This window comes from Tympanuchus pallidicinctus, unplaced genomic scaffold (genome assembly GCF_026119805.1).
Source record: "Tympanuchus pallidicinctus isolate F22 unplaced genomic scaffold, pur_lepc_1.0 scaffold53, whole genome shotgun sequence".
Classification (NCBI taxonomy): domain Eukaryota; kingdom Metazoa; phylum Chordata; class Aves; order Galliformes; family Phasianidae; genus Tympanuchus; species Tympanuchus pallidicinctus.
The window spans coordinates 48,435-74,602 of NW_026294773.1; the positions used below are offsets into that span (position 1 = coordinate 48,435).

The window sequence follows — 26,168 nt, forward strand, 5'->3', positions numbered from 1 at the left end:
TAATGAATTAATTAGTATTCCCCGTAATTCCGGGCTGCCAAGGATGTGCTTGTGAGGGCTCTAAATGAGTGTGAAGGGTCCTCCATGGCGGCGTGTGCTGGGAGAGCCCCATGTAGTGCTGGTCAGCAGGGGTGGGGATGAGATGGGATGGGGATGGAGATGGGAAATGGGGGAATGGGATGGGATGGGGATGGGGATGGGATGGGATATGGGGGAATGGGATGGGATGGGGATGGGGATGGGATGGGGATGGGGATGGGAAATGGGGGAATGGGATGGAATGGGATGCAATGGGATGCAATGGGATGGGATGGGATGGGGTGGGGTGGGGATGGGGATGGGATATGGGGGAATGGGATGGGATGAAATAGGATGGGGATGGGATATGGGGGAATGGAATGGGGATGGGATGGGAATGGAGATGGGAGAGGGTGGAATGGGATGGGATGGAATGGGATGGGATGAAATAGGATGGGATGGGGATGGAGATGGGATGGGATGGGGATGGGGATGGGATAGGATGGAATCGGATGGGATGAAATAGGATGGGATGGGATGGATAGGGAATGGGATGGAATGGGGATGGGGATGGTGGGCATGGGGATAGAGGGTGGATTTGGGGTGCCACTGCAGTTCCTCCTTTCACCCTCGTTGCAGGAGCTCAGCCTCTTACCTGGGTGTCTGCATCCCTCTGGGCAGAGGAGGTGAGTGATAGGTTCAGCAATCAGGGGATGAATAAGGAAACCAGTAGCTGTGCTTTGTACTGGGGAGCACTGGGAAGGAGGCAAACTGAGGCTGGAGAAGGCAGCATCTGTCCCACGCAGAGACTGGGGCCAGCCCTGCTCTGCTCCATGCAAGGCTCCCCATCTCTCTCCTCCTTAATTAATCTATTCTACTTTTTCCTCCGTTGCCCCCTCCCACTGCCCAGAGCCAGACCTGGAGGCAGGAGCCCTGGGCCCCTTCTCTTTTCTGACAGCAGTAATCTCAGACGGGCCCCTTCTGGCCACACCAGCAATTAATTACTCCCCCTTGCACTCTCATTACAACCAGGAGGGGAGACGCAGCCGCCGTGCCCCATCCCGAGCACCTGGGGCAGAGCCAGCAGCACCCAGGGCTGTGCTCTGTTGGATGGGAGCCTCTCCGTGGAGAGAGGACTGTCCTGGTGCTGGGAAATTGGGAAGGATGTCCAGTGGTGCCCTTCCAGGGGTACCCACAGTGGGGCACCCATTTGAGGCTGCCCATCCAGGGGTACTCGTAGAGGGGTGTCCATCTGGGGGTGCCCATAGAGGGGTACACATGTGGGGGTACCCATTTAGGGGTTCCCACCCAGGGGTACTCGTAGAGGGGTGTCCATCTGGGGGTGTCCATCTGGGGGTGCCCATAGAGGGGTACTCATGTGGGGGTACCCATTTGAGGGTGCCCACCCAGGGGTGCCCATCCAGGGGTGCCCATCTGGGGGTACCCATATAGGGTTGCCCATCCGGGGGTGCCCATAGAGGGTTGCCCATCTGGGGGGGCCCACAGAGGGGTACTCATAGTCGGGGTACCCATTTGAGGGTGCCCACCCAGGGGTACCCGTCTACGGGTGCCCATCTGGGGGTACCCATATAGGGTTGCCCATCCGGGGGTGCCCACAGAGGGGTACTCATAGTGGGGGTACCCATTTGAGGGTGCCCACCCAGGGGTACCCGTCCAGGGGTGTCCATCTGGGGGTACCCATATAGGGTTGCCCATCCGGGGGTGCCCATAGAGGGGTACTCATAGTGGGGGTACCCATTTGAGAGTGCCCATAGAGGGGTACCCATCTAGGGGTGCCCATAGAGGGGTACCCATTTAGGGATGCCCATCTGGGGGTACCCATCTAGGGGTGCCCATTTAGGGGTGCCCACCCAGGGGTGCCCATCTGGGGCTGCTCATCCAGTGGTGCCCATCCAAAGGTGCTCAGCTGGGGTGGCTCACCCCAGGGTTCTTGTTTGGGGGTGCCCGTCCCACAGTGCCCATCTGGTGCCGTTCATCTGAGGCTGTTCATCTCGGGGTACCCATCAAAAGGTGTCTTTCCAGAGGTGCTGATCTGGGGCTGTTCGTATGGGGATATTTACCCCATAGCGCCCATCTGGAGGTGTCCATTCAGGGTCACTCATCCAAAGGAGCTCAGCCAGGAGGTGCCCCATCCAGCAGGTGCTCATCTGAGGATGCTCACCTTGGGTTACCCACCTGGAGGTGTCCATCCACGGGTTCCAACCGAGGGGTGCCCATCCGAGGGTACCCATCTGGGGCTCCTCACCCCGTGGTGCTCACCTGGAGGCTCCCACCCTGTGATGTCCATCCTGAGGAACCCATTCTCATCCCCATCCAAGGCTCACCCACCCGGGGTCGCTCGGGGTGCCCATCCCGGAGCACCCAGCCGTGATTTGCCGTCGGGGCCCCGTCGGGCAGCGGGAGGAGCCGGGATCGGTCACCTCCCCCCGGAGGAGGAGTCAGGGGGAACGGCGGCACTGCAGGAGCCGCGGGCGACGCGGAGCTCTCAAAACCGCCCCGAGAGCGGAGCTGAGAAGCCGCCGGTGCCGTCCGCACCCCCGAGGCTGCAGCCACCATGAGCGAGTGACAGCGGGGAAATCGCTCCGGTGCCCAGGTAAGGGCGGACCGCGACCCCCGGGAGCACCACGACCCCTCCGATGGGGGCTTCACGCCCGGCTCCGTGCATCCCCGACGGCGGGACGGCGGGGGGGTTACTTCTATCTGCCCCAAGGCAGCACCCGGAGTGCACGGCCCCAGCTGGTCCCCCCTCCCCCGGTCCGTCTGCCTCCCAGCTGAGGTCCCACAGCCGGATCGCGACCCCCCCCCCCCCCGTTCTGCCTGGCAATGGACCCGGCTCCCCCATCACGTCGGGGCTGAGCCGATGCTCGTGCTGGAGGTGATGGAGGTGATGGGGATGCGCCCCAGCCGACAGCTTTTGTTCCTCAGCTCTCGGATAGGGACCCACGAACTCTCCCCATCCCCACCTGCAGTGCTGCATCCCGAGGCCAGGCTGAATTTAATGGATGAAAGCACCCCCATCTTCCCCTCACCTTTCCAGGGGTCCGGGGATGCCCTTAAGCAGATTCCCCTCCTCCAAAATCCATCGCATCCCCTCTTCTGTGTCCTTGCTTGGTTGAGAAGGGGACTGGGACCAAGACTGAGACCAAGAGTGGGATTGGGGCTGCAGGAGCTCCTGGGTCCTGCACTCGGTGACATCAGTGCCCCCACGGCCATCCCATGGCCACGCTGGGGCTGGAGGAGCAGCATCTCTCAATGGCAGCTGCTGAGTTTTCTGCACGCTGTGTTTGTGTACAGCTGGACCAAATCCTGCTGAGTTCCTGGGCAGGACGCAGCACAGAGCTGTCGAGTCAATTCTAATTTTCGTGCTCCTCCTGTGGATGTTTTGTCCCTCCTGCCCTGCTCTGTGATGAGTTTTGTGCCTGGTTTTCACACCAGCATCCTCCCAGGACCCTTTTCCCCTTGGGTTTCTTCTGCTTTCAGTGGTCCAGTTTGAGGTCAGAGTCTTCACTCCAAGGGCTTTGCAGTTCTTTGTCCTGAACTCTTGGAAGCAAGGGCTGAAATCCAATTCCTGGTCCTGCAGCAATGGAATAGGAGTGGAACCCTCTTATTTTGGGAGCTCAGTGGCTGAGAACGCAGTGAGAGAGCGAGGAGCACGCAGGAGAGCTTGAGCCATTGCAAACTGGAGGTTGAGTTTTAGTTGGAACAGGCTTGCTCCCGCAGTGGGTTTTGTTCGGTGTTCGGTTCGGATCAGATGGGATGGAGGCATCCAAAACCAAAGGTGTCCAAACAAAACAGGCTGGAGGGCTTCCCTTCCCACAGTGGGCTCCCAGTTCTCCTCCTTCTCATTGGAAAACTGGGTAGCAACCACAACGACTTCATCAGGCGATTCCCTCCTTGTCTACTTTGTTATTATTATTATTATTAATATTCTGCAGGAATAAAAGGGAGAGCAAAGTCTCCAAAACTGCAAATTGGAAACCGTTCCCTTTCCGCAAAGGGGCGCAGAGAGCAGCGCTGGGGCTCCCAGCCCCAATGCTTTGCTGGCGGCGTCACCAGGACTCAGGCAGGAGCAGCTCCATCCCTGATGTTCCGTCAGCACCTCCCCACAGCAGATTTCAAAGCATCCGATGGTCTCCCATCCTCCTGCTCCACCTGAGAGCTAATTGGGGCCGCACGGTCCTCCTGGGATACGGCGGCCGTGCGCAGTCATTAACACCCTTAATCCAGCCCCACCTCTCGTATTAAAAGTGGGATTTTCCACGTGGGGCCGATGGGGCGGCGGAGGCAGGGTTTGGGCAGCGCGCTTTCAGCGAAAGCTGCTTAGATGTTAAGCTTTATGAAATGAATCGGGCACGGCGACAGCATCCGCGGGGCTGACGGACGCGAAACCGCTGCTGCTTTGTGCTGTAAGGGCAGAGGTGAAGGATGTGCTGATGAAACGTGCTCAGGTCGGAGGAGATGGGGAGGTCAGGCTGCCAGCCGAACTCATGGGGTGAAAGTAACCCCAAATAACCCCAAATGACCTCCGGTAAGTTGAGTTGCTAAGAAAACCCCTAGGAAAATCCTCCCTTGGTGCAGCGTGTTGGATGGGAGACGGAGAGCTGATTTACGGCCCCTTCATGTTGTCCAGAACTCAACCTTTTAGGGAAAATCATACTTGGGGGGCTGCGTGCCCCGTGCTGCGACAGTGAGCCCAGCCTAAAACCCACTGGAGGTAATTGTAGAGACAGGCAGACAGATGCTGTAGGCACCACTGGTGGACAGAAGGCGGTCGGTGCCTCTAGGGGGGCGATTTTGGTTCCTAATGGACTCCGTGTTCCTGCTGACATCTCCTGTCCCCTCGTTGCAGAGCTGAGAGATGACGAAGGCGTACACCAAGCCCAAGGAAATGGCAGAGCTGGTGGGCACCCAGGGCTGGATGGACGATGCGCTGAGCTCCAAGGATGAGCTGAAGGCAGAGAACGGCAGGCAAGGACCTTTCGGGTTGGTGCCGGGCTTGAACGAAGAGCACGACAGCATTGAGGAGGAAGAGGAGGAAGAGGATGATGGGGAGAAGCCGAAGAGAAGAGGACCAAAGAAGAAGAAGATGACCAAGGCCAGGTTGGAGAGGTTCAGGGCTCGGCGGGTGAAAGCCAACGCTCGGGAGCGCACACGGATGCACGGACTGAACGATGCCCTGGACAACCTGAGGAGGGTGATGCCCTGCTATTCCAAAACCCAGAAGCTGTCCAAGATCGAGACGTTGAGGTTGGCCAGGAATTACATCTGGGCTCTGTCGGAGGTGCTCGAAACGGGGCAGACTCCGGAAGGCAAAAGCTTCGTGGAAATGCTCTGCAAAGGTTTATCCCAGCCCACCAGCAACCTGGTGGCCGGCTGCCTGCAGCTGGGGCCGCAGACCTTATTCCTGGAGAAGCACGAGGAGAAGAACCCCGCGTGCGAGTCGGCCATTTCCAGCCACTCCTTCGCCTACCAATCCCCGGGGCTGCCCAGCCCACCCTACGGCTCGATGGAAACCCACCTGCTGCACCTCAAGCCCCCCGCCTTCAAGAGTCTGGTGGATGCATCTTTTGGGAACCCCCCCGACTGCACCACTCCCCCTTACGAGGGTCCCCTCACGCCGCCCCTGAGCATCAGTGGGAACTTCTCCTTGAAGCAGGACGGCTCTCCAGAGCTGGATAAGCCCTACGCCTTCATGGCTCACTACCCTTCGGTCAGCCTGGCTGGGGCACACGGACATCCCACCCACTTCCAAAACGCAGTGCCCCGCTATGAGATCCCCATAGACATGAGCTACGAGTCCTACCCTCACCACGTGGCCGGGCCTCAGCTCAACGCCATCTTCAACGAGTAGCAAAGCAAAGCGGGAGCCAAACTCTTGGCTCAGAGATCGGCCGCTTCGAGGAGCTCCTTTTTTTTTTTGATGGGACACAACCGGAGTGAGGAAATCGCCGCTGTGGGGCAGCGTGGTGGACTCCTGAGCAATCAGCCCCATGGGACGTGCCCCATGGCCCTCCCGTCCCCCCCCCCTGCTCGTGTCACCGTGCTGCTGTTCACAGCCATCCCCAGGAGCCGTGCAAACCCTCCCTGAGAGGCGCTGCGGAGCCCCTCGCCTCCACTGAACATCACACCTCTCCGTGGGGGGACGTGGGTTCAGAAGCAGCACCGGCTCTGAGGAGTGATTGTATCTGTGGGTTTTCTCCCCCAGAAGCTGAACCCGTTTTGGGATGGAGGAGCCTGGGGGTCGTATCCCCACTCCCCGTCTCCCAGTGATGCTCGTGGAGGAGCTTTTTTTTCCCCCCACAGCGCTTCCCAACTCTGCTCCATGGGAATCCTGCTCCACAGCTCTGGTTCACCCCATGGCCCCAGCTCCATCCCTGGGGCAGTGGGATGCTGTGTGCGATGTGCCCTGCACCAGGTGGGCTCCAGCCCGTGCCCCTTCCCCACACCCCACTGGTGCTGAGGTTCCCCAATGGGCTCTCAGGACTGCCTGCAGAATCCAATGGGATTTTTCCCTCCACGATGCTCCCCACCCAATGGAGAACCCCACCATCGTGATCCGGCCAGGCTCTCACCACCCTCAGCTCCATCCCAACCTCAGGGAGCAACAGAGGTAGACGCAGACTCTCGGGGCAGAGAGATCAGCCACAGCGTGGGGCTCCTTCTATAAGAGATGCAACCAGAGTGATGGCGTCGTGGGGCCAGGTGGGAAACTGCAGAGCATCATTTTAGGACTCCATCCTCCTCCTGAGCATCACTTTAGGACTCCATCCTCTTCCTGAGCATCATTTTAGGACTCCATGATCCTCCTGAGCATCATTTTAGGACTCCATGCTCCTCCTGAGCGTCACTTTAGGACTCCATCCTCCTCCTGAGCATCATTTTAGGACTCCATGCTCCTCCTGAGCATCACTTTAGGACTCCATGCTCCTCCTGAGCGTCATTTTAGGACTCCATCCTCCTCCTGAGCATCATTTTAGGACTCCATCTCCTCCTGAGCATCACTTTAGGACTCCATCCTCTTCCTGAGCATCATTTTAGGACTCCATCTCCTCCTGAGCATCACTTTAGGACTCCATCCTCTTCCTGAGCATCACTTTAGGACTCCATCCTCCTCCTGAGCATCATTTTAGGACTCCATGCTCCTCCTGAGCATCACTTTAGGACTCCATCCTCCTGAGCATCATTTTAGGACTCCATCCTCCTGAGCATCATTTTAGGACTCCATCCTCCTGAGCGTCATTTTAGGACTCCATCCTCCTCCTGAGCCCCCCTGCTCGCTCGTGGTGCCTCGGTTGTGATGTGACACCTTTATGGGTGCCCATATCTGCGCCGAGCCCCGACCCTGGCTGTACCTGAAGACATCCAGCCCAAAGAAGTGCATCTTCTTCTTCCCCCCTTTTATTTATTATTTACTCTGGGTGCAGGTGATTTATTTCCTCACCCCCCCTTCCCTCTTCCTTTCCATCCCGGCGCGTTGCTGGGGGTTGGCATCGTGCTTTCTGCAACTCTGGGATTATTTATTAGCCATTATTTATTTAATTTATTCCCCCCCCCCCCCCCTCCTGCCCCGATGATCCGTTGTCCGTTGAGCAATCCCAGCCCTCAACCCCAGGGTTACCCATCACCGCGGTGAGCTCTGCATTTAATGCTGATACTCCTTGCCCTTCGGAAGGTGCCCAGCAGCTCCCGGCTCATCCCTGATTATTTCTGTGAGCAATAACTTTGAAGGCTATGCAATACTTTGTGTTCTTCACGAAAATCCAGGCCTCTATTTTTGAAATCCCATCGGCCTGGTGAGCCCGGCTGGCCAAACCTCGCCGTCATACAGAGGTGTTCTGTATCGAGGTGGGAATTTGGAGGTCCCTGTCCACCAACCCCCCCCCCTTCCCCCCCCTCCAGATCCCTTTTGTACGGAGAGAAAATGTTTATCCTTTTGTAAAGAAAGCAGAACTGGGTTTTTAGCTCAAATAATAAAGTCGTGGTCTTGTTTGAAGCAGCATCGCCCTGGGGGCTGTCGCTTTCCTTGTCAGCGTGGTGATGGGGGGGGGGGACGGACCGGTGGGAGGTGTGATCCCAAAGGTGAAGCGTTGGGGTTGTGGAGGGGGTGGGAGCTCCTTGAGTGGGGGGTGGGGTGAGGATGGGCCCCAAGAGGGTCCCAAGGGGGTGGGTTAACAATGGAGTGAGGGGTTCTGGGTGCTGCTGGGGTGAGAATGGGCCCAGGAGGGTCCCCGGGGGGGGGATAACAATGGGGTGAGGGGTTCTGGGTGCTGCTGGGGTGAGGATGGGCCCAGGAGGGTCCCCAGGGTGGGGGGATAACAATGGGGTGAGGGGTTCTGGGTGCTGCTGGGGTGAGGATGGGCCCAGGAGGGTCCCCAGGGTGGGGATATCAATGGGGTGAGGGGTTCTGGGTGCTGCTGGGGTGAGGATGGGCCCAGGAGGGTCCCCAGGGTGGGGGGATAACAATGGGGTGAGGGGTTCTGGGTGCTGCTGGGGTGAGGATGGGCCCCAAGAGGGTCCCCAGGGGGTGGGTTAACAATGGGGTGAGGGGTTCTGGGTGCTGCTGGGGTGAGAATGGGCCCAGGAGGGTCCCCGGGGGGGGGGATAACAATGGGGTGAGGGGTTCTGGGTGCTGCTGGGGTGAGGATGGGCCCAGGAGGGTCCCAGGGGGGGGGGATAACAATGGGGTGAGGGGTTCTGGGTGCTGCTGGGGTGAGGATGGGCCCAGGAGGGTCCCCAGGGTGGGGATAACAATGGGGTGAGGGGTTCTGGGTGCTGCTGGGGTGAGAATGGGCCCAGGAGGGTCCCCGGGGGGGGGGATAACAATGGGGTGAGGGGTTCTGGGTGCTGCTGGGGTGAGGATGGGCCCAGGAGGGTCCCCAGGGTGGGGATAACAATGGGGTGAGGGGTTCTGGGTGCTGCTGGGGTGAGGATGGGCCCAGGAGGGTCCCCGGAGGGGGGGGATAACAATGGGGTGAGGGGTTCTGGGTGCTGCTGGGGTGAGGATGGGCACAGGACGGATGGTGATGGAGGGGTGAGGGTGGTGGCACCTGACTCCCAGCTCTGCCCCATGGCTCCGTCCCTTGTCACCTGCACTGGGGTGCTCACAGGGCGCTCAGCTCACACTCGTGTGCACATCCACACGCATGTAGGGTGGCACACGGACCTGCCCATGCACACCCCACCTGCACTGCCACGTGCAGGCAGTGCTTTGCACGGGTCCTCTTGCACTCTCCCATACAGATCTGCACTCGTGAGCACACACCAGTGTCCCAGCCCCCCCCCAAATCCACACTCACGGTGTGCATTGCACTGATGCTCAGCGCGTTGCTCCCGCATCCCTGTGCCCCACAGCTGTCCCCAAAACCCGCAGCAGCTCCTGGCCGCCGTGGGGGCATCTCCTCCTTCCATCCCCCAATGCGGGGCCGTGCCACGTGTCCCCTTGCAGCTCTGGGCCTCCCTGTCCCCCCCAGCCCCACGCCGGCTGCTGCGCTGAGCCCAATGGGAGCCACTGAGTGTCACATCCCTGCAAGCTGCGCACGGTGAGGGGCTCTCGGGGGGGGCCAGCAGCTGCAACCTCTCTGCAAAGGGACGCGTGATGGGGGATCTCCTGCGCCCCCAACTCAGAGGGGACATGGGTGGGCATAGGGCGCACAGCAGGGATGGGGCAGCGCAGACATGGGGTGGTTGCAGAGGTGAGGATGACCTTCCTGGTGCGGGTGCAGAAATTAAGCACACGTTTTGTCACACAGCGAGACACGGATCTGCACGCAGGAAGGGGGGTGGGCACGCGTGTGCATGCGTGTGTGCACACTCACAGCCTCCTGCACTGCTGTGTGTTGCACACATGTAGATGCACGCGTGCGCAGACCCGCAAACCTTCCTTACCTGTGGCCCTGGGTCGTGGCAGAGATGCACATGCGTGTACGCAGCTATGCATGTGCATGCACACGCATGTGCTCATGTATGCACACACCTGTGCACATGCATGCACGCACACAGCCGAACAGACACGATCCTATGTGACAGCCACCCCTGGAGATGCAGCAGGGAGATCCTTTGGGTGCTCCTTTGGGTGCTCCTTTGGGTGCTCCTTTGGGTGCTCCCGGAGGGTCCCACCCCCCAAATCGCCCCTCTTCCCCCTATGGGGTGGCTGTATAATTTCTAAGCCTCTGTAAAACCCGGCTTTAAAAGCTGTAATTCTGATATTGTTTGTAATCTGATAACGCCGTGAGCCACTGAGCTCCTAATGTGGCCAGCTTGGGAAACCACGAGGATTTTCCCACTAAGCCGAAATATCAGACTGGTTCTCGAGTTAATCGTCTTTTTCCCCCCCCCAGGGGGAGGTAGGGAAGGGACAGCAGATTTTGGCAGCTCGCTTTCTTGCTGCTCAGCGTGGTCCCATGGGTGAGGAGCTGTGCGTGGTCCCCAAGGGGACACCGTGGTGGCACTGAAGACAGCAGCCGGGTACGTGGGGTTTGCTGGGACATCCGCTCAGCACGGGCATCAATTAGGTTAAATGGGGTTAAAATGGGGTGGTGCAAAGCGTGGCACAAAGCACCCGATCCATCCTTGTTGCTGTCTGAAGGGAGAACTTCTTCCTTCCATGGTGCTGGAGGTGGATGTGCGGTTGGGTAGAGCCCCCCCATCCCCTCTGCCTGGGATCTGAGCTGCAGACGTGTCCCCAAATGGTGGAGGATGCCCACAGACCCAAGGAAGTAAAGGCACAGCGGTTTGGGATCAGATCACCCCCAGAGCAACCTCATTCCCTTTGACCTGAAGGCATGGAAAACACCCGTATCTCCTCAGGGCAGCACTCTCCAACCCCATACATGCCTGTTGTTACCTCCTCCCATGCCTTATTGGGAGCCAGGAGCCCGGGGCAAAGCCAGCTCCCTCCCCATATCCCCCCAGCCCCACTGAGCTGGGCTGGTCCCCATATCCCACAGCACAGCGTGGGGAATTCACCTAAATCCCAGCGCTGGCTCCAGGAAGCCCCTAAGCTCCACGCCGCGCTCCAGATCAGCCGTGCTTCAATCTGTTTGCAAAGCTGTACAGAGTGTTTACGCAGCGGGGCCGGGGCCAGGGGATTAGGGCCGGCGTTCCCCCGGCATCTGTGCTCCATCCATCCTGCATCTGGAGTGTCCCACATCTCCACAGCATCCCACGTTTCTGGAGCATCCCACATCTCCGCAGCATCTCACAGCTACAGAGCATCCCATGCCTCCAAAACATTCAGCATCTCTGGAGCGTCCCATGCCTCCAGAACATCTCTCATCTCCACAACACCCCACATCCTGGGGCCAATCCACATCGCAGAGCCATCCCACATCCTGCATCTGGAGCATCACAGAATCACAGAATTGTAGGGGCTGGAAGGGACCTCTAGAGATCATCTAATCCAACCCCATTGCAAAAGCAGGCTCCCTAAACCAGGTTGTACAGGTAGGTGTCCAAGTGGGTCTTGAATATCTCCAGAGAAGGAGACTCCACAGCCACTCTAGGCAGCCAGTGCTCTATCACTCCTACTGTGAAGAAGTTCCTACACATATTTGTGAGGAAATTTCTATGCTTTGTGGCCATTTCCCCTTGTCCTATCACCACACAATGCTGAAACAAGTCTGGCCTCATCCCTTTGCCTCCTGCATCTTAAATATTTATAGACATTGATCAGATTTCTCTCAGTCTTCTTTTCTCAAGGCTGAACAGACCCATCCCGCATCTCTGTAGGATTCCACACCTCTGCAGCATTCCACATCTATCTCCAGAACACCCCACATCTTGGAGCCAACCCATTTCCCAGGGCAATCCCACATCCTACATCTGGAGCATCCCACATCCCCAGAACATTCAGCACCTACGGAGCATCCAAATCATCCCCTATCTCTGTAGCATCTCCTATCTCCAGAACCTCCTCCATCTCCAGAACACCCCACATCCCAGAGCCATCCCAGCACAGCCCCATTGAGAGTGGGGATCACCCTGCCACGGGACCCGGGGAGCTCTGAAGATGCCACGGATCCACCTGGCACCCCAGGGAACGTCCCTGTCAGAGCTCAGCTTGGCCTTTCCCCGGCCCTGGTGAGGCTGTCTGACCTCAGGATGCTCTGGATGGGTGTGCAGGATAAGGAGGGACCAAACCCCACCTCCCACCCTGATATGGGGCGCTCAGATCTCATGCTTGAGCCACAGAAGTCATCTTTTGGGTGCCACCAGGGCTCAGCTCTGTGCTCCCCATAGAGAAGCACGGATGGAGCAGCCCCAGCCCTGGCTGCGAGGCAATGCAGGCTGGCACGCGCTGCCCAGCACACGCACGTTCCTTTCCCCCCCTCTTTTTCCTTCTTTTTGTTTTCAACAATACTGTTATAATACAAGTTCAGGAACCTCCCTGCTTTAATCCCCACCAGATAAACTAACAGCGGAGAGATTTGGAGTTATTGACGAAGTCTTGCTGCTCGGGTGAGATTAGAGCTCTGCTTAATCTTGTAGCAGGAGGGCTTGGGGACGGTTTAATCAGAATTTGTACAGGAATAATCCTGTCTTTAAACTCGTCCCCATCCCAATCCCCCCCTGGTCGCAATCAGGGGGCGGCTCTCTGATGAAGAGCCCCCAAAGGGGGGGGGAGAGAAAAAAAAAGGGGGGGTTTCTAGGCTTGTGGGATCCCACAGGGATGCACGGAGCTGAGGAGAGGTTGGAACTCAAGGCTTTGCACGCACCCCTGGGTGCATCCCCCATCCAGATGGGGAAACTGAGGCACTGAGCTTCAATGTAGGGGGGCAAAGCACAGAGCTTGGGGGCTCGTCTGGGCAACGGGGCCATGGAGAGCCCACCAAGGGACCCCCAGCTCCAAGAGGGAATAGAAAGCACCCACAAACCAGCATGCATCCATAAGGCCGTGAGTTTTGCTCCCCAAACCCAACCTGGTGCTGCTTCCTTCTCCCCTCTGTGCCTCAGTTTCCCCCCCCCTCTCTTTCCCCCCCCCGGGGGAAATAGGGAGCACCGCAGCCTCTGCGGCCGCTTTTGTGCACCGCTGTCCCTTTCAGGGAGCACAAAGACGGGACCCGGCGGCACAGATGGACCCTTTCAGAGGGGAGAGCTCTCCTTTCTCCGTCTGCCACCGGGCTCTGCCTTCCGTCGCAATCCCCCTTAATTGAATCCGCACTTTCATAGCTCATTACCCCCCTGATGGATTGGATTAGCCCGGGCTGCGGCCCGCCGGCCTCAGCGGGGAACAGTTGGCTGCTCCGCGTCCCCATGGGGTGTCCCTCACCGGGGGGGGGAAGGGGGGGGTGGGGACACGGGGAGAGGGGACACAGTCGGCCCCGGCCGTTGGTCACAGCTCACGGCAACTGCTGTGGCTCTGCAACGGCTGCAGACAGCTGTGGGTCAACAGCACCGGGAGCAGCATCCCATCAGTGCGCCTGATCCACACCCGCTGCTCTGTGCTGGGAGGGATCGGGGGGGGGGGGATGCAGGTGGGATGTAGGGGGGAGGCAGGGAAGATGAGTGGGGGATGAAGGAGGGGTGCAGGAGGGATGTAGGAGGATCAGGAGGGATGGGGGGGGAGGGTTTCAGGGAGGATATGGGGGGGGATGCAGGAGGGATGTAGGGAGGATGCAGGGGGGGATGCAATGGGGAGTGGATGGAAGGTGCAGGGGGGATGCAGGATGGATGCAATGAGGAGTGGTGCAGGAGGATCAGGAGGGATGTGGGGGGGGGAGGGGGAGGGTTTCAGGGAGGATATGGGGGGGATGCAGGAGGGATGTAGGGAGGTGCAGGGGGGGATGCAATGGGGAGCGGATGGGAGGTGCAGGGAGGATGCAGGAGGGGTGCAGGAGGGGTGCGTGGGGAATGCAGGAAAGATGTAGGGTGAATGGAGGGGGGCGCAAGAAGGATATGTGGGGGATAAAGAAGGGATGCAGGAGGGATGCAGGGGGGTGGCTCTGAGCATCTCCGTAGTCGGACCGTCGCTGCCCTCTCACTGTGGCTGGAACGGAGCCTGCAGCTGTGAGAAGTGATGGAGAAGAGGAAGCTCTGACTCAAACGCCTCCAGGATCCCGGCACGCGTCGCTCCCCGCTCACGCTCCCATATGTGCTAACGGCCGCGCTGTGGGGCTGCGCTCGTTAACCCGGCTCTGAGCGCAGCCCCCAGCCCAGCTGCCAGCGATGCCCCCTCAGGAGGGGCTCTGGGTTTGCAGCCCAGAGGGAAACATTAGCTGCGAGAGGAGGATTCGTGGTGCCCAGAGCCTGGCAGCAGGATTCAGCCCCTCTCCCACATCCCCAAATGAACGGGGGGGAGAAGGGAGCACGGCCACTGGCTCTGTTCTAAGATGTTCAAAGGAGCACCTGAGCTTATTTGGGGTCATTTCCTCCACTCAGGGCAGGGATAGCAGCTTTCTGAGCCCCTTCCTGCTCTCCCCGTGCTCGGGACAGCATCTCCCTCCTTGGCGCAGAGCTGAGCGTTGCAGCGCAGGGCAGAGCATGGGGTTGGTGCTGGGAGGGCGGGGGGCTGCTGGGGGGCATTTCTGCCACAGCACCGAGCATAGAGAGCAGGACGGCAGGTGGCTGCATGACGTGGGGCTCTTTGCACGGGACAAGAAGCGAGGAGGGGGGGGGCCTCCGAGGTGCCGCGTGCCCAGCTGGAGCCCCAGCTCCGACATCTGATCGCCGCCGAGAGAACAGCGCCCGCGGCGTAAATGGTTTATCCTGTCCCCCTCTGCATCCTCATCCTCTTAGCGCAGCGCCGTGCAGGGCAGCCCCGTGGGCTGTGTGACCAGATGTGGTCGGAGTCCCATCGGGGCAGTTAGGGCCGTATCGCTTACGGAAGGGGATTAAAGCTCAGCGTCCCGCTCCCCAAGGTCTCTGGGATTAGGATGTCACACACACACACACGCACAAGCAGGGCTCACGGGGAGCTGGGACCCTCCTCATCCTCACTCTGCAAAGCTCCCATGGGGGCGGTGTGGCACTCAGGGTCTGGCTGTGGGGTGTAGGGTTGACCCATGGGGTGTGGGGCAGACCCATGCCAGCGTCGTCCCTCAGGAGGACGACCTTCCTGGGGGCCTCTTGCCCACGTTTGGAGCTGCTCAGCTTACCCAGGGGATGCAGACACGGTGCCCTGCCCAGAGGTGCTCACCGCATCCCGCAGCCCCTCTGCACGATGCCCGTCACCTTTGCGCATCCCCCAAAGCCACATTTCAGGGCTGCTCTCTCAACCTCGCCTCGCATAACCCTGACTGTAGGAGGGGGCACATCTGCCAGGCGAGTTTCTGTGGGGCACCGCGGGGACGGCCCCGTTCCTCCTGGGTGCAGCCCCCCGCCTCCCCCACACTCCCTCTCAGCCCCACATCCCCGACTGCGCTCAGGTGGGGGATGCGGCCTCGTGTCCCCCCCGAGATTGAGCATCGTCCCCATCAGACGCAGCTCTGGGGGGGCCCCGAATCCCCAAGCTGGCAACAGATGGCTGGAGGCAGCTTGCTGACACCTGCCCCTCCTCTCCGCCCTGCTTCTGCCCTTCCCTTTCTTCTCCGCTTGTTTTGTTTCATTTCCCAACACTTTCTGGGGGTTCCTCTCCTCTCTGCAGAGTCTGTCCCCGGGGCGGGGAGACGGGGAGGGATGGGGTGGCCCTAGGGAAGGTCTTGGGGTCCCTTCCAGCAGTGCACAGCGTGCCGGACCCCGATGGATCTTCAAGGTCCTTGGCCACGTCCCTGTGGATGCTGTGGGTCAAGGCTGGAGCAGGGACTGTGCCCACACCGACCCTCTGGCTGTGCTCTGCTGCTGGGTGTTATCTGCAGCCTTCAGGTCCCGGCTGCCAGCTTCCAGACGAAGCTGATTCCCAGGAACGTGCCCTCCTCCTTCCTTCTTGCACCTCCTGAGTCTGCAGCAGCAAGGGAACGTCCTCCTGGATGCAGCCAAAGTGAACATCAGCTCCCCAGCATCCCCCAAGCATCTCTCAGCACTTCACCCCATCCCCATCGCAGCAGAATGGGAGTGAGGTGGGTGAGCTGTTCCTGCTGGGCTTTGCCTCCGTTCACCCCAGAAACGGCTGCAGGGAAATCAGCCCTGGGCGCCCTGCAGCTGCAAAGAGGAGAGCTGCAACCTCCGTGGTGCTGGGATCCCGCTGGAAGGACAGGAAAGGGCAGTTGGGCATCACGGGGAGGATATCTGAGGTGGGCACGTGGAGGATGGGGTTGGGGAGGAGGAGCTGGGTGCTGTGCCAGGGCAGCCCTGCGACAAGCAGCCGCCACCAGCTGCCTTGACAGCTCCGCTGGAAAGCTTTAGGGTGAGCTCCAGCAAGCAGATACAGGGGGCATCATCACCCCCCTGCGCTCTGCCCTGTGCAATCTGCCCCCTGCAAACCCATCCCAGCAGGAGAGCATCCCCCCGCAGCTCCTGCATGCGCCCGAATGCATGGCACAGAGCTGGGGAAAGAGAGAGAGAGATCCACCCCCCCAACCCTGCACCCGGCCGTCCCCCCCCCCCCCCCCCCCCCGACGCTCCCCAGTGCATCCCTATAAATCACGCTCTGGCATGCCCCCCTCCCCTTCGGCGGGGTTTGGGGGGTCACCTGTGACCCCTGGCAGATGGCGCGGGGACGCCCAGCCCTCCGCCAGGAACTGTTGCAGCCGCCATCTGTCGGGCAGCTCCAATCTCAGCAGTGCTGCCCGCCAGAGCAGCATCCCCACCCTGGGACCCCGTGCTGCTGCAAAAGGGGGGAGGGGGGAATGACGTGAATGGGGGGGGGGGATGTAAATAGGGTGGGACACACGCGCATACACACATAAAGTTGCCCTGCTGCTTGTGGCTGTCCTGCCAGGAGCACCCGAAATCCTAAGGAGAGGAGGAAAGGTGTACATATGAGGCTGAGCACGGGGAGGAGAGGTTTTGAGGGGGCTCAGCACAGTTTTTGGGGTCTTTGTCAACCCCAGGATGTGGGGGCTTTGTGGGGATATGGGGGGATGGAGTTACAATAGGTGTTGTCTCCTTTGGACAAGCTGCACACGGGGCTCCCCGCTTTGTGCTCTGTGCTGGGGGGCACTGGGGAGAGCTGGGGGTCTCTGGGGAGAGTTCAGCTGGGCTTCGGTGCAGGCAGCCCCCAGTTCCCCTGCGATGGTCCTCGGGGAGGGGACAGAGCCTCAGGGACACAGCTTGAGGGACACAGAAGCTCAGAGGGCCCCAGTGGGGCAATTCCTTGGGGCAGGACCCACTGGAGCAGGAATTAGCCTGTTAGCACCCAGATGGCTGCATGGCTGGGAGAAAGAGGGGTGGGGGACAATTTTTGGGGTGTTGCTCCAGATGGGTGAGCAGCACGGAGGCCCCCAAACCCACCCTGACCCACAGCAGTGAGGAACTGAACGCCTTTCCTTCCAGCCTCAGTATTTATTCCACTTGAGGTTGCTTCTGTCCACTGCAAATCTCTCGCAGCTCCCCGGCTCTCCTGCTGTCAGCAGGCAGTGCCACACTCCATGGCACCAGGGCTGCCACCTCCATCCCCCCACAGCCTCCATATGGGTTGTCCTGCTCCACACAGGTCCCGTGGCCATCCGTCTCCCAGGGCAGGACCACTCCTGCCCCATATAGGGGGCTGTGCTGTGGGGCAGCCCATGGCCCCGGAGCAGAGGGGCTGCAGACGCCCCGTTCCTCCTGGCCAGGACGTGGATGGGCTCAGGGTGAGATGACATAGGCAGTGGCGATGTATTTTTTGCCATGGCCGTAGGTGGACTTGGTCCAGGTGTAGGTCTGGATGCTGACGCCGTGGCCACCCAAGCTCAGGTGACATCTGTGGGGACATACAGCTCTGCCCCACACCATCGCCTCCATAGGGTGTCCCCACGCCCCCAACCCCACCCCAAAGCTGAGGGCAGTGGGACCTGGCTCAGCTGCTCCATAGGGTTCCCCAAATCCAGAGTGGGGACAGGAAGGCGCCGCCGGCTCCGTGGCCAGAGGACAGACAGACAGACGGACGCAGTACTTACGCCCTCCCAGGTCGGGCAATGAAGCACAACGTGTAGATGCCAAATTCAAACTCGGGGCTGCAGCCGATGAAGGCAGAGCCCACCTCCTTGTAGAAGCCGTCCCAGCTGAACTGCAGCCCCAGTACATCAGGGTAGGTGTCCCACTGGAAGCAGCAGAAAGGGGTTTGGGGATGAGATCCTCCATAGCAGGGCACAGGAGCCAAGCAAAGCCTGGCTGCACCCCAAGCAGGGCACTCCCAGCCCCACATCTGCCCCATTCGCCCACTGCAGTGGGATCTGCCCACCCTGCTTCCGTCCCAAGGTCCCTACACAGGGACGCAGCAGGCTGAGTAGCTCTGCCCCACGTCCTGGGGGTCTTGGGATGCAGCTGATGGAGTGGGGTCAGCGCTCCCTGCCCAAATCCTGCATTGCCCCATGGCGTGGCTCACCGGCCCATCGAAGTTGTGGCTGAAGTAGTTGACCAGTCCCTGCTTTTCCAGGAGGTAGAAGCGGATCCAGTTGTGAAATCCACTCACTTTCCCTTTCTTGATCTCCCCTAAACACAAAGGAGAATCAAGGTGAGCCGGGCACCCTCACCCCAAATCCCCCAGCTTTGCCCCCCTTAAACCAGGGATGTGCTCAGATGGGGCCGAACGCCCCAAATCCCAGCTCTGCTCCACTGTGCCTCCCCCAACCCAAATCCCCCATCCAGGACCCCCAACCCAACCCAAATCCCCCATCCAGGACCCCGAGGAGCCGTCCCACGTTCCCCATCCTCCTGGGGTGCGCTCCACCTGAGAAGACGTGCTCGAAGCCGCTGGAGTCCTTCTCTCCATCACCTCGGGAGTAGAGCCCAAACCACATCTCCTTCAGATCCTGCAGGAATTCCTCCTCGGAGCCGTAACGATCTGCATGCAGAGGGAAAGAGCTGCTGGATCAGCACACGGACCCCATCACGGCCGGCCCCTGCCTTGATCCACGCTCACTTTTTTTATGGAGGAAAGCAAAAAGTTTCTTCATGAGCTCCGTCTTCATCACCTCCCGGAGGAAGACGTTCTGCTCCTGCAGCTCCTCGGCCGTCACCTCCTCCTCACGACCCGTCGCCCTCTGGTAGTTGTCCAGCAAACGGATGAAGCTGGCGTAGGTGGGTTTGGAGAAGAGCTTCTCGTTGACGTATGCATAGAGCCTGGGAGAGAGCAGGACGTGAGCTGGGGAGGAGAGGGGTAGGGAGGTCCTATAGAGGGGTCCGGGTGGGCTGAATCCATGGGTTGAGGTCAATGGGATGAGGTTCAGTAAGGCCAAGTGCTGCACTTGGGTCATAACAACCAGCCAGGAAAGACATGGAGGTGTTGGAGTGCATCCAGAGAGGGGAATGGAGCTGGCAGGGGTCTGGAGCACAGATGTGATGGGGACTGGGGTGGTTCACTCTCAAAGGGGGGATCAGGGGTGACATTATTGCTCTCAACAGCGCCCTGAAAGGAGGTTGGAGTGAGGAGGGGATGAGAAATGATGGCCTTCGGTTGCACCAGGGGAGCTTTGTGTTGGATATTACGGACAATTTCTTCTCCAAAAGAGTGGTAATGCATTGGCATGGATTGCCCAGGGAGGTGGTGGGGCCGCCGACCCAGGAGGGGACAAGGAATGGCAGGGATGTGGCACTTGGGGACGAGGTCAGCGGGCATGGGGGGACGGGCTGGGGTTGGACCTCGAGATCCTGGAGGTCTTTTCCAACCTGAATGATTCCATGATTCTACAGCTCTATGAGTAGAGATCCCACGTAAAAACCATCCCTGCCCCCAAGCCCAGCTGTTGGGGTCCTGACCACGGCATCCCCTTGGAACCATAGAATCATTAAGGCTGGAAAAGCCCTTTAAGACCATCCAGCCCAACCTCCCGGCCGTGCACTGGTGAAACACACTCACGGCTCGGGGGAGCGATCCTCCTGGAGCCCCGTTTGGTCGGGGTCAGCCCGGTGCTGTGGGTTGATGGCGATGTCTTTGGGTTGAGCCTTGTTGCGATCCGCCCCATAGAGCTGCTCGGAGACGTGGAGCAGCTCCTCATCGCTGATGGCATCGTGGCTGCTGGAGAAGTGCTCTGAGGAGAGAGATGGGAGCTGGGGGGGCATGGCACGACCCCAGAGCATGGAGGGGTGCTCCCAGCCATCACCAAGCCCTCCTTTTTTGGGTAGAAGCCTTCAGGTGCGATGCTGCTCCCCGCAATCCCTGTGGGGTGACGCTGCTCACCTTCAGCACGTCTGTGCACCGCTTCCTCACCTGCACGGAGCCAAGAGAAGAGCTCAGGGTGAAGGAGCTGCGCCCAGGACCGTGCACCCAACTGCGAAGCAGCGCAGGCGGATGCATTCAGCCCTCTGCACCCCATCGCTGGGTGCTGCCCACCCATCCATGCTCACCCGCCCCGCAGTGCTCCAGGTAATCCCAGCAGCAGCTGTTGCGGCTCCGGCAGTCGGCGTCGCAGTGGCACTCATCCTCGTGGCTGTAGGGTTCCTCGCAGCGTCCCCTGCAGGAGTCGGGGTCCGTGTACAGGGCTTTGGGGGAGAGAAACAACAGTGTGGTTCTGTGGGGTGGACCAGCAGCCCTGCTCCATCCAGACCCAAATCCGGGAGAGGATCTTCCTTCTGGGTCCTGGTGGACAGCAAGGAGACAAGGAGACAGCATGGGGACAAAGGGGCATGGGGACAAAGGGACAACATGGAGACAGCCACACTGGGGGTGTGCAGGGGGAAGAAGAGGAACTCTGGCTGCTGTGGGGCTGAGCAGCCCCTCAATCTGCAGCATCCCAGTGCCCAAAGCGCTGGCTGTGCGCTCTGACGCCATTCCCTCCTCATTTTGGCAGAGCAAAACAGACCAAGCTCCACGGCTGGAGCTTACTCAGGAACCTTTGGGTTGGATGAGTTGGGTTTGGATCAGGTGAGTCCTCAGGACAGCTTCTCTGTGGTCATTCAGCTACAGAGACGTTGCGGCCACTTGGCACCAGGAAGCGCCTTCCTGGCTCCTTCATTCATCCCTGCCCTGATTCACCCACTAATGCCCGCCTCAGCCCATGGCCCAGAGCAGCACCGCATTCCAGACGCCTTTATTTGCAATTCGCAATGAAAACAGGGGACTCCTTCCTGAGCTGTTTATACCACCCATGCATCACGCAGCTCCATTACGCACCTAAAATTAGAGCTGAGCCCCAAGCTGTGCTATGAGCAGTGCCAACGCCGTGTCCCAAAAGGACGAGGGGCCCTCGCAGGGTGCTGTACGGCACCAAGGTGAGAGACAGCATTGGCAAACCCCAACCTTTGTCGTGACCTCTGAGTGTTGCACTGAGTGATTTCTCCCTGCAACCGCATCCATTGCTCTGTTGTTGTGCGTTTCGCCCCAGTTCTGCTGTTTTGGAGCTGCCAAACTACGGGGGGTGGTGGGAGGGAAGAACCTCTCTGCCTCAGCACCTCCTGCTCAGCACTGCTGAGTGCTGCTTGGCTTCCTGGGGTGCTCCTGGAGGAGATTCGCCTGTGGTTCTACTTCGTCCCATCCAGTAGTTTGAGGTGAGCGTTGCTCCATCTGCCCCCAGGTCACCCAACTGAGCAGGTCTGGAGCCCCAGTGGGGATGAGCAGCAGCAATCCCCGTCTTGTTTCCATCCCTCTCACTCCCAAAGCACCAGTGGGGATCAGTCACCCCGAATGACACATCCAGGCTCATTTTCCAGCTGCAGCCCTGGAGGGATTGCACAAGGCAGGAACTGCCCACGCGTGGGTCAGCGCTGAGAAGTTCCCTGAGCGTGTTATGGCAAAGCCCAGCGCTGGGATGCACTGCAGCTCAGCAGGGCTGGGAGCTGCACAGAGCCTTCAGAGAGAGCTCAGCATCGGCCGTTCCCTTCCAAGGCTCGGATGCAAGAAGAGCTGCAGCATCCCAGGCTTTTCCCTGCAGTGGGATGGCTGCAGGAGGGTGTTTGCTCACCAGGTTTGAACCTAAAAACAGCCATAGGGCAGCCTGCAACTCTTCATGGTTACGTTAGAACTGCTGGAACACTCTTTAGGGAGAAGAACCAAAGGGAGAGCTGGCAGTGCTGAAGGAGGTCAGGAGGAGAGGGATGCTGCAGTGCTCAGCATCTGTGCATCTGTGCAATGCTGTGCCCAAAGGATGCTGTGCCAAAATGCTGTGCCCAGAGGATGCTGTGCCCATTGGGATGCTGTGCCAAAATGCTGTGCCCAGAGGATGCCGTGCCCATTGGGATGTTGTGCCCAAACTCTGTGCCCAAAGGATGCTGTGCCCAAATGCTGGGCCCAAAGGATGCTGTGCCCAGGGGATGCTGTGCCCAAAAGATGCTGGGATCTGTGTGGAGAGACCCAGGCTCGTCCTCCTGCCCTCATCTCTGGCCCATCACTCCCCTGGACAGGACTCAATCTTCCTGCCCTCCCTCGGCAGAATCCTCTTCCGACGGTTGCCAAATGAGGCAAGTTGAGGACAAATGTGGTTTTGGCAGCCAAATCCTCAGAACGGCCCCCAAACGATGGAGTCTGCATTGAGTTTGTGCCAAGAACAGTGGATACTCTGCCTGCATGGAGCCAAAAAGCCCTTCAGCTCCTCAGCCAGACCCGTGCTTCCTCGCGAGGGTCATTAATCAGGATGAGGACGTGGTGACTCCTCATGGGCAGCCCAACGTGGAAGCAGCTCCTCTTACACCTTGGCCTTGCAAAACTCCTCACTGCTCATCCTGGGTTGAGCCACCTGCTCCTGGAGCGTCAGACACAGCTCACAGCATCAGAATGGTGATGAAACTCCTTTGCTCGAGAACAGACCACAGGTCCACGCTTCATCCAAGAATGCAGCAGCGGCAGCAGCTCATCACGTGCGGCGCGCCGATGAGCAGAGCCAAAAGCACGATGCTCAGGCGCTGCTCCTTATTGCAGCAGCCATCCCTACCCATGCATCCTTTGAGCCCCGCTCTGCCCCATCTCTCAAACCCTTTTTTTTTGGCGTGCATTGCATTGCATTGCAGCTCCTGGCTATGCAGAGTGGGGCTGAGCCCTCCAACTCACACCAACAGCTGCAAGGATGATCCCCGAGCTCCGCAAGCACCTCTTGTGTGACCGATGATGGGGTGACCAAACCCGCTGCCACCAGACCTGTCCCACAGGTGCTGCCCTGTCGACCAGGGATGCTCGCAGCTCTGGAAGCTGCAGGCAGTTCTGGTGATGCACAGGGAGGTGATGACAGCTTTCACACTGCTTTGCTCACTGCCCGAGGTGTGAGCTGGCTCGAGGTGAAGCCAGGTGAGAGCCTGGGGTGCTGGGAGCCCCAGAGCATCCCGGTGTGCTTCCAGTCTGAGCGCTGGAGCTGTGCTGGTGTGGCTGAGCTGTGCTGTCTGGGAGCTTTGGCTGGTGCTTGCCGTGGGCAAAACATCCAGGCTCATGTTGTGCCTCGCAGACGCTGGTTTTCACCACCCCCCATCCAGCAGCAGGTTTGTGGGTAAGGAAGTGGAGAAATCGCCCTCGTTGCTCTCCCAGGATGAAGGAGCAGAGGGAAGGTGGGTTTGCAGGAGGAGAGCACGGCAGCGTGCCCAAAACCCAGCCAAGAGAAGGACAACCCCCATTCCATCACCAGCAGAAACCCAAGGAAACCCTCCAGCGTGGAAATATCCCCCACTCTTTGGGAAAGATCCGACCCCATTCCAAGCACCTGGTGCACCCTGAGCTCCCCACTCCCCAAATCCCCCCTTCCTTCAGCCCAGTGTGGCCCCCTCCCCACGCTGAGCTCCGGTACTCACAGCCCAAGGCCATTCCCACCCCGAGGAAGAGGATGAAGGCCTTCATCATCCCGGTGCTTCGCAGCATCTCGGCTCTCTGGCAGTAATGTGGGTGCTGCTGAGCTCTCCCTGCTATATGCGGGTCCCCAGAGCGGAGGGAGGAGCCTGGTGAAACCAAGGACCTCACTGCAGGCTGCACCCCAACTTCACCAGAGCTCATTACGTGTGTCCTAATTACAGCCTGCCCAGAGTGGGAGGAGGGCTGGTAATTCCAGCTCCTGGGATTGCTCCACTTCTCTGCCTGCACTTCCCCAGGGTGACGGTTGTGGAGCAAAGGGAAAGCATCTTGGGGGGGTTGGGAGGGGGGTCCTCACCTCCAAGGGGGATCAGGGCGGGTATTGGTGTCACTGGGTGCTGCATCCCCGCATCCCCCTGCCTGTGCTTCCCCAGAGAGCCCCGCCACCAGCCCTGCTTGCAGCCCTGGGAGCTGCATTTTCCTTCTGCCCATCCCCTCCTCATCACCACCAGCAAGATCCACGACCACCCCCCTCCAAACCCCCACCCCAAGCAGATGTCCCTGCTCTGAACAGCACCCAGCCCAGTGGATGCAACCTGTGACCCCTCCAGCAGCACCCATCCTGACCCCTTGGCACACAGCTGAGCAGTTCCGTAAGGAAAAAAGGTTTGGCATCCTTCTCACCCCTCTGTCATTTCCTATCCTCCTCCCCGAGCTGCTGACCCCGCTGACACGTCCGTGCTGACAGCAGTTTTGTTTTCTGGGATGATTCGGTGTCATCATGAGCTGAGTGTCTCTCACACCCTGCACATGACCAAGCTGGGAGATGCTGTGAGATTTGGGATTTTCTCATGCCTGTAATTGCTTTGGGACCAGCTTGCCATCACCCTCAGGCACCCGGGTTGGGCTCTGATGAATGCCAGTTGTTCAACACCGATGGGGAAAATGTCCAACAAACAGCAAAGGTGGAGGAAACAGGGAAAAGAAAGAAAGATTCCTGGCTGCAAGAAGTTGAGAGCGATACCCAGGCACTGGGTTTTGGCTGCAGCCATGGGGCGTCCATTCTGCTCCTCTCCGGGATGCTGGGATGGGCGATGGGTCCTTCAGCCCCACAGGAGGAAGAGGAGGAGATGTTGGGATGTGGAGCAGCCCCGTGGAGGAGGTGGGAGCCCAGCACCTGCCCTCTTCTCTTGCACCCAGGGCTTCTCCCCATGGAGGGCAGCGACCTTGTGGGGCTTCTGCTCCCCATGGGAACAGCTGGTGGGGTGGGATCTAAAGGAGGAGGTGCTGCTGGGGAAATCCCAGCGTGGGTTTAGCTTATGGAAAGTGTAGGGAACGGGGTGTGCTTGAACCAGGAGAAGCAGACAGGGCTCAGCTTTTCCAGTCAAGCAGAGATGCCTGCAGCCAAGCCTGATGTTGGGGCCAGCGTCGTGTCTGCAGGAGGAAGGGAGAAGCCCTGGGACACAACCAGGCAGCAGATCTGCAGGCTGAAGGTAATCCACAGGCTGGGATCCAGCTGGAAAGCGCACAGCTTCCACTTAACCCTTCCTTCACCAAAATGAGCTCCTCCACATCAGGGCTCCTTGAGGGCAAGGAACCTGGAGAAGGTGATGGAAGGAGCTCCGGGCTGCCTGATTTGGGGTCACATGGCAGGGAATCACTGCTCTGCTTTGCTCCAGCTCATCTGGATGTGGTCAAGGGATGGTTCAGGTGGAGCCCAAAACCAGGGGGACACAGGGTGATAAGAGTTGGTCCCAGCTTTCCAAACGGGGATGTTTAGCAGAGCAGGACTTGCTCCAGCACTGACACCATGCTGTGCCCTGTGTTGTCAACCCAGGGGCAAACACCTCAGGTGTGTTTTGGGGAGTGCAGAGGCCTGCTGAGCGTTGGGGGCTCAGAGCTGGGCTGTGTGTGGCTGTAGGAGGATGGACCTATGGCAGAGCTGAGGTCAGTGCCCAGCACTGCCCAGATCTATGCGGGTCACACCTGGATCCCAAATGGTGAAACTCCTCACTCAGGAACCAAGGAAGATGGGAACCGGACCCCCTGCCCAACCCCACTGGTGGAACAACCTCAGAACCGAGGAGCAGAGGATCCCAAGGGCCATGGCATGAACACAGGGGGGTCCCAGGACCCCATGTCCCACCCTGGAGCTGGCTGCAACATTTGAATCTTCTCTTAGCTGTGATGGGGAATTTTATTGTAAGCAACCCAACCCCCTGAACTGTGAGGTGGAACTCAGCAGTGCTTTGGTCCCTTGTACCCCAGCCTTGCTTGGTACCCTGCAAATGTGGGAAGACTTTAGGGGCAGGGATCAGCCTTGAAGCCTACAGCCCCATTCCTCCTGCTTATAGCACTGGGACAATCATTGCTCCATGCACAGCCAGAGGTGAGGGGAGGGGTGAGTGGG

At 59.5% G+C, this 26,168-nt stretch overlaps 2 protein-coding genes across 4 annotated transcripts; one reads left to right on the top strand and one right to left on the bottom strand.

Moving 5' to 3' along the window:
* Positions 1-4,897: 4,897 nt before the first annotated feature.
* On the top strand, positions 4,898-5,890 carry NEUROD4 (neuronal differentiation 4). The gene has a single exon (XM_052705209.1). It carries the CDS (start codon positions 4,898-4,900, stop codon positions 5,888-5,890), a length of 993 nt encoding a protein of 330 aa, XP_052561169.1.
* Positions 5,891-17,413: 11,523 nt separating this feature from the next.
* On the bottom strand, positions 17,414-25,605 carry ENDOU (endonuclease, poly(U) specific). Of its 3 annotated transcripts, XM_052705238.1 has the most exons (10): positions 24,443-25,605; positions 23,764-23,907; positions 20,401-20,535; positions 20,234-20,263; positions 19,913-20,084; positions 18,977-19,176; positions 18,785-18,898; positions 18,440-18,546; positions 18,012-18,154; positions 17,414-17,815 (listed from the first exon to the last, which is right to left on the bottom strand). In XM_052705238.1, the coding sequence occupies exons 2-10, from the start codon at positions 23,828-23,830 to the stop codon at positions 17,701-17,703; spliced, it is 1,083 nt and encodes a 360-aa protein (XP_052561198.1). In that variant the 5' UTR covers positions 23,831-23,907; positions 24,443-25,605; the 3' UTR covers positions 17,414-17,700. The 3 variants fall into 3 exon arrangements, with proteins under 3 accessions (XP_052561198.1, XP_052561197.1, XP_052561196.1); XM_052705237.1 differs by lacking the exon at positions 24,443-25,605 and having other exon boundaries at positions 23,764-24,130; XM_052705236.1 differs by lacking the exons at positions 23,764-23,907; positions 24,443-25,605 and having other exon boundaries at positions 20,401-22,192.
* Between the last annotated feature and the right edge of the window lie 563 nt (positions 25,606-26,168).